This window comes from Epinephelus moara, chromosome 12, assembly GCF_006386435.1.
Source record: "Epinephelus moara isolate mb chromosome 12, YSFRI_EMoa_1.0, whole genome shotgun sequence".
In the NCBI taxonomy this organism is placed as follows: domain Eukaryota; kingdom Metazoa; phylum Chordata; class Actinopteri; order Perciformes; family Serranidae; genus Epinephelus; species Epinephelus moara.
In genome coordinates this window covers 147,244-155,175 of record NC_065517.1, presented here as the reverse complement: position 1 = coordinate 155,175, position 7,932 = coordinate 147,244, and the positions used below count along the sequence as shown (strand labels likewise).

Below are 7,932 nucleotides of genomic sequence, written 5' to 3'. Positions count from 1 at the left end.
ATATATATACATATACATATATATATATATATATATATATATATATATGTATATATATATATATACACACACATACATACATACATACATATATATATATATATACACATATACATATATATATAACTTTCACCTTTGACCTTCAACCACAAAATTCTAATTAGGGATGCACCGAATATTCGGTAACCAAATATATTCGGCCGAATGCTGCAAAAAAAACACACATTCGGTATTCGGTGGGATAAGTGAAAAGCAAGGCCGAATAATAGCGGCATGTTTTGATAACGCAATCAAACAGCGTGCGGTGACGGACGGAGTAAAATGTCAGCAGTGTGGCGATATTTTACTCCGTCCATCACCGCACTGGCATTTGCGACTAAAAATAGTTTTGTTCGGGCAAAATAAATTATTCAGCATGCTGTATGAGTACAGAGTTCAACCAGCAGCAGAAACGAAACGGCGAATCCTGCTGGTTGTGGGTTGAACGGCGGCGCATGATAATGGCTTACCGGCGACGGAGAAGTCTGGCTCCAGGTGAATAACTTGTTGTCATGACTGCCCAAAAGTACCTGAACAGCCGAGCCATGGCTGCACACAGTATGTGGCGTATCAGAGGAGAAACGAGCCGTTCACATTTTTCTCTTTGTGGCAGGTAACGGTCCACAAACCTCACCGCACTTTAGGGACTGTTCTTTACTTACAGTATGAAGGGACTTCAGGGAAGGGAAGTCAATAAGTAATTTGTTCCATTGAAATATCATTGATGTACTATAGAAAAGTGATTCATCTTTTTATAAATGACAAAAGGCACATCTGCCTCACTTTTGCTGTGGTATCCTGATGCTACTCAGAACCGTGATACTTTCACTGGTATCGTACCGTGGGTCCAATTTTGGTACCGTGACAACACTAATCTGGAGGGGGTTCACATGCAAAAACTAATGAAAAACTAAACAACGGCATTCGGCATTCGGCCAAGCGTTTAATATTATTCGTTCGGCCAAGCGTTTAATATTATTCGGCTTCGGCCACAAATTTTCATTTCGGTGCATCCCTAATTGTAATCAATTTATGCTTCACTCCAAGTGGACATTTATGTCAATTTAAAGAAATTACATTAAGGTATTCTTGTGATATGATGTTCACAAGAATGAGACAGATGAAGTCACACTGACCTTGACCTTTGACTACCAAAGACCAATCAGTTCATTATTCAAGTCCAAGTGTACATTTGTGCCAAATTTCAAAAAATTCCCTCAAGCTGTTCTTGAGATATTGCCTTCGAAAGGATGGGATGGCTGGACGGATAGACGGATGGGCGGATGGAGGGACAGACTGACGGACTGACTGACATCATGCCTCCGGCCATGGCTATTGCCAGTGCTTTACTTTAACTGTAAACTGCAGCGGGTTCACAGTGAATGACCCAGCAAGCAATAGTCGTGATTTAAACGTATTGGCTATATTTAGCTCCGATTTAGTCTAGCTACATGTAACCCAAATCTAGCCGATTTAATTTTGAAATTGATTAAATGTAATCTGCCATTGCAGATGGCGTGCGGTATGATATTCAATCACGTATGGAGAGTCAACAGTAAGTAAATTATGTTTATCTCCATTTTTTGGACATGGTCTCTACATAGCCGTATAATTGATGACGTCTACACTTTGGCTATGGTTAGACGTCTACCAAATTTTCACTGACAGCCCAAATTCAGCCGTGATTTAGCCTAGACATCAGGTCTTCATGTAGATGGCTATTAGACGTTTTTTAAACCAAAAAATGCTTGCTGGGGAGACTGTCTTGACTCAAGCAGGCTAATGTAACCAGCTTTTATTGAGGTTACTTTGACTGAAAGTAATTTTTTTGTGCATGTTATAACTTGACTTTCACATTGTAGATATTTTACACATTATGCAAAAACAAAAATTTGAATTAATTGACTTAATTCAATACATTGCTCAGCTCTACTTAGAACAGAAAAAATTGGTGTTGTCCTAAAAGCATCAAAATTCTTATCAACTAATTTTCATTGTTGATGACAATCACAAAGATATTTTTTCTAACCATGATGATCCAGCATCAAACTGCACTAACTGATTCTTTCAATCTAGTGTTATCAGTACCATGCAGGCTAAAGGCAGAAAACCCAGGGTCCATTTGCTTATTAGTTGTTATATAAAATCTGATAAAGGCTAGACTAAAACCTAAATTTGCAACGATTAATTGGCAGTGCTCGGAATTGGGCCAGTTTTCACGTGATCAGCCATGACCTGTGACCCGCACTGCATGACTGACATCATGTAACGTCGGCAGCACACACACACACACGCACATGTGCAATTCACGTCTTGGGCGATGTGAGGAAGGGGACCTCAGGGACACACTGGTTTGGGTAGGACAACTATGGAGTAAATGATTCCGGCCAGAGAATCAGGTTCAAATGGATACTTTCATTTTCAATGCAGGAGGTTATCAACAAGTGTGTATGTGTGTGGTTCTGAAATAAACAAAAGGAAAAATAGCTTTACACTCGATTACAAATATGGCTTCTCACCTTAATCATTTACGCCAACACATCAAAAGAGAGAAGGAGAAAGTTGTTAATTGTCCGTGTTAAACTTAACTGCGGAGCTCTCACTGCTGCACTGTGCCACTTGAAACTGACGAAGTGTGTGTCCGCGTGCCAAAGATGCGCTTGTCCGCGTGCCGAAGATGCGCATGTCTGCGCACTTACTGGCGGGCGCATCCTCAGCGCTAAGGGCTTTTGTACAGGCGACCTTCACCATGTTGGCCGTATGGAATTTTTGTCTATTCAAGAAATTGTCCACAAATGCTATACACAAGGAATTATTTTATTTATATACGTTTTTATTTATGTATGCCTGTTCTACTTATTTATTTTAATACTGTACCTAAAGTTATATTTGAGCAAAAAGGAAAATGTTCTTAACCTGTGCCACTGTTGTTGTTTGTTTGCTTGAGATGATTATTGAAAAGCTGGTTGTATCTTGGTTAAAATGTTCTAATAAAGGAAAGACAGAAAATATTGCAATATCTTGTGTGCTTATCTTGTGTGCTGTAAAGTGGTTTGAAAAAAATGAAATCAGAATCGGCCAAAATCGGAATCGGCCGTCCAAACACTCTGCAATTCGTAAATCAGGATCAGCCCAAAAAATTGTAATCGGTGCAAGTCTACTAAAACCTCTCAATTTCTTTAAAAAAAAAAAATTGAACGCATTCAAGTGATTCAACAAAGACATATCTTGTCAACCAAGCATAGAACAATTCAGATTTGACTCTTAAGTGCAACACACACCGCCGCCACACGCCGCGCGTCAAAACACCCGTCTCCATTATATTCTATGAACAAACCCACTGCGAGAAAAGCCTTTTATGTACGTCTCGGCCGCCGTAGTATCAACTTAAGTTTTTCAGATTTTTAATAAGACTATTTTGATAAGAAACTCACCCGTGAAATCCAAGTTGTTGTTGCCTCAAAGTTTTTCCTCTTCTTCTTCCATTACTAGCAGTTGATAGCCGTTGGTAACTAGTGTAGGTACAGCCACCTAACGGGCTGGGGTGGGAAATACATTTTAGTGTCGACGGTGCCGCTGCGCGCTGCTGCCAATGTGTGTTGGGGGGCGGCATTTGACAGTCACAGCGCCGGCGGCAGTGTGTGTTGCACTTTAGAAATCCATCACATCTGCTGTAGCATGTGAGCAACACTCTGTCTCAGCCTGATAATGCTCACAGCCTCAGTAGGATTATCTCTGATAGAACAACAGCGTTTGAAACCTAAGAGGAAGTGCAAGGTCAGCTCTACAGTGTAAACAGGCTAAGTCTATCATAATTCAAGAGTTACTATAATCAACTAAGTGGCATGATATCAAGTGAACATAAACTAAACTGTCTTCCTCTCACCTTAACAAAGTTGTCGGGGAAGAGGCCCCTTTTCCCGTTGAGGTCTCCCTCCATCCAGCCATCCTCCTCTATATACCGCACATTCTTGATGATGTCACCCAGTCGCAGGGTCAGCTCGTCATCATGGAGTGCGTCGTACTCATACTCCACCACAACTTCTACTCCAGACAGGATGAAGGAGAAAACAGAGGAGAGGAAAAGAAAATCAAGGGGGAAGAATGGTGCAAGAAAAAGATGAAGCCAGTACAAGAAGCAACAGGAGGTGAGACAGACCACAGAAAAGAGAAACACAAGTAGAAAGAAAGGGAAAGACAGTGGGAGGAAGGTCATGAGGATCACAGCGATATGATAAGGACGTTTAGGGACAGAAAGGGTTTGAAGGGAGTGACATGAGAAACAATAAGACATACAACTCAACTACATACCAAAGTGACACCTTAAAAAAAACAATAGCAGCAACTTAGCAAATTTCAATTTCATGTTAAAATTTTTTTCCACCATCTACTACAGAGTAATAAAACATAATAGTGAGAAACAAGTCTTATAATTCTGGTAAGAAAAACCGTAAAGTGGGGAGCAATTTTATAGATACAATAAGCAAAAATAGATTCTGAACTTCTGGACAAGCATCTACAGTGATTGGCTGAGCTCCTATTAAAATGTCTGGCAAGTATCACAGTAAATAGTAACACTGGGAGCCAAAGTTACTGTCCTGAGTGGGCTGCAATGAGTAACGGGCCATCAAATCACAGCATCCGCGGTGAGGGGACACGGAATTGTGTGCGCTTTCACGCACGCGGGTGTAGGTGATCACGGATATTTGATGTGGGAAAGATATAGCCAGATGTATTACCTGTTTTAGATACATGGCTGTCTGTCCGTCCGTCCGTCCATAGCACGAGTCATGTGCGCCACTTCACCACCGACCCAAACAAAAAGCGCAAACAGTCCCTCACCCTGCAGGCAGGGAGAGAGAAGCCCTCGCGAGCTGCTCTCTCCCTGCCTGCAGGGCTGTCCCTCCTTGAGGCAATGAATGAGGAAATAATCGCCCCGGCGTTTAATCGGACCGGCGTTTAATACGCAAAATGGGGTCAAACCCCCTGCGGCTATTAGGTGCCCAGCGGCTATATGCCAATGAGCGACTATTTGGAAATATACGGTATGTGACAATAATCATATGTGTATAATAACAGTAGAAATGTGACTAATGATAACAGCAGGAGGCATCTGGCAGGACCACGGCAGCTCTTGTAGGCTAATGGCTGACGGCGCCCCAGACTAATGTCCAAGAACACAAAATTGAAGCCACAAAATATCTCCAACATGCTTATCCGTAGTGATCCAAGTGTCCTGAAGCCCCGACATAAAAAGCTGTTTCGACAAACGTCATATGAACTCTGTTTTTAGCCTCACTGTAGCCTGTAGCTCTGACTGCTTCTCTGTGCTCTATGCTCATGTGTGCGCGCTTGCGCGAGACCAGCGAAAGCATGAGCTTTGCTTACCCGTGTTTACATCACGTGACACGTGCACTGCAGGGAGAGACAACAGTAACCACAGTAGCTAAAAGATCATTTGCACGACGGTCTTTTAGCAAAGGACAGCCCAACATGTCTGAAGACTTTGAAATTGACGAGGAACAGCATTTCTTTGTTGAGCCATATTTGTTTGAGCCCGAGTATACGGACGCGGAACTCAGGCTACTGGACGAAGCAGCAGCCGCAGCTCATGAGCCTCAGCCAGCCACAGAATACCGGAGTCGAGCACTGGAATCCTGGTGGTGTAGTTGTTTCAAATACAAAGCAATGCCAACGGATGAGGAAAGTCTTTGCTGCTCAGACTGGGAATTGGCGATACCTGCACTTGAGAATCTGGACATCAGTACTGACGAGACTGCTGCTCTTCAGAGGCCGTGCATCACCAATCACCCTGAGCGCGCACACGTGAGCGCGGAGCACAGAGAAGCAGTCAGAGCTACAGGCTACAGTGAGGCTAAAAACAGTGTCAAATGATGTTTTTCGAGACAACTTTTTATGTCGGGGCTTCAGGACACTTGTATCACTACGGATGAGCATGTTGGAGATATTTTGTGGCTTCAATTTTGTGTTCTTGGACGTTAGTCTGGGGCACCGTCAGCCATTAGGTGTGCTAGGCGCTCCCCCAGCCGATCTCCGCAAGGGATGTGAGGACTCTAAAACTTTGCCAGGGCCTCTGTCAGCATATGGGTGAGAAGATAATGGCTGAATTTTCATTTTTGGGTGCACTATCCCTTTAACTGTTGTGGGTAGATGACATTTGATAAAGTTTTTGGATGTGACATCGTCACGTGACAGGTCGGATGTTAGAAAGAGAAGAAAACATGGCAAGCCACGCATCAAGCCAGTTGGTTGCAAAAACAAAAACACAACTTCACAACTTCTGCAAGCAGCAGCAGCAGCAGTTCCAGTGGAGGAGGGATTAGCGCAACTCGAACCACCGGGAAACAGATGACTCTGGGCAGTCTCCTTCAAAGAAGAGCCGATGCGGTAGCAGGTCCGGTCGGCACCATACAGGAGCGAGCAGGAGCAGAAATAACTGCCTATTGTCCCGAGCCTGTTATTCCAGGAGACAAAGACCTCCTTCTCTGGTGGAAATGTGATGGAGCCAGCCAATGATGCTGCTATAGTTATCATTATACTTTGTGTATATGCCATTTTCAATGAGGAGTAGCCTGTTCTGATGGACAAAAAAGCTCGGACTTTGAGAGGCAGAACTTTTCAAACTAAAGGTAGGCTCGAAAAATAAACCATTGGACAGTACCCGTCGCGGTCTGAGGATACGCTGTAGAGCACACATTATTGATACTGCCTTGGTTATTTATTGTTACTTTTTTGGAAGTGGACTGTAGCCCACAGACAATTTGTTGTTATTTCATTCCGTTTGGTTGACTGCTGCATTTGCACTTTTTTTTTTTTGGCTAATATTTGTTAATAAAAGTTGTTAATGTTGTACATGTTTTGTTGTTATTTTTCAGTATTCTTAGGCCTATGTAATGTTTGCTATTCTGTTTCTGAACAGTATAGGCACAAGCCGACATTTTGGCGACTGTGCCCTTCAAAGTGATTTTTAATTAGTCACGGTAATATCGTATACTCCGGGAAAATGTGGGGAAGGTTTAACAGTAACAAAATGTGGATACAGCCCAACTCTTATTCACTACACAACGGTAGCACAACTACATACACAACTGTAGCCTAATCTCTTCCTGTCTCCTGTGAGACGTGAAATTTGAGATGTGAAATTATGACAACTTAAAACTGAATGGTTTTATAAATACACCATTTGTTCACTACACAACTGGAGCATAATCTAATGGCACAGTTTGCAGCCTGGCTGAGAGCACTTTATTTTTCTTGATTTTTTTGGAAAAAAAGCTCTAAGGCTCTGTTGTATGGAAACTCGTTCAGAGGTGGCCCATTGATGCTGAGTAGCATGCATGCAGCCAGATGGTCCCCCTGCAGCCTGTTCCTCAGGTCTGTCTTCACCTACACATAAAAACAATTAAAAGTGTGTTGAATACTGTTGATCTTGAATGTGCTCTTACACAGACCAGGTTGTCGGGAGAGGGGGCGTGGAAAACAGGTAGCAGGTGTCGCAAATTAATAAATGACTGCTTGCCCGTTCCAGGGGTACGTCCCAAGTCTCTTATTTTATACTGCTAACTCCTAACTCCTTACTTGAACCAGAAGTCGTTCGAGCTCCGCCATCTTTAAGGCCGTCTCATGTCTCTTATTCCTGCCAGTAAGGAGTTAGCGTTAGGCGTTAGGAGGGATCTGTTAGGTGCGATGAGTAAGGTAACACGAGAGGTTCCTAACAGGAAGTCTTTTTCAGCTTGAGGCCATGACATATAAATATCCGCCCCCTACGTCTGGCTCATTTGAACGAGATGGCGGAGAAACAGCGAAAGTGTACCCGTTACATGCATTCTTTGCAATGAAACGCTGTAATTCACATGCCTACGTGACTACAAA

The 7,932-nt window shown here is 42.8% G+C and overlaps 1 protein-coding gene across 2 annotated transcripts in view; it reads right to left on the bottom strand.

Moving 5' to 3' along the window:
- cd2ap (CD2-associated protein) overlaps positions 1-7,932 on the bottom strand; it is a 289,563-nt gene that overhangs the window by 196,123 nt on the left and 85,508 nt on the right. For both annotated transcript variants that reach the window (XM_050058858.1, XM_050058859.1), the window contains exon 2: positions 3,926-4,083. In XM_050058858.1, coding sequence (XP_049914815.1) covers positions 3,926-4,083 — 158 coding nt within the window. The remainder of the gene's footprint in view (positions 1-3,925; positions 4,084-7,932) is intronic.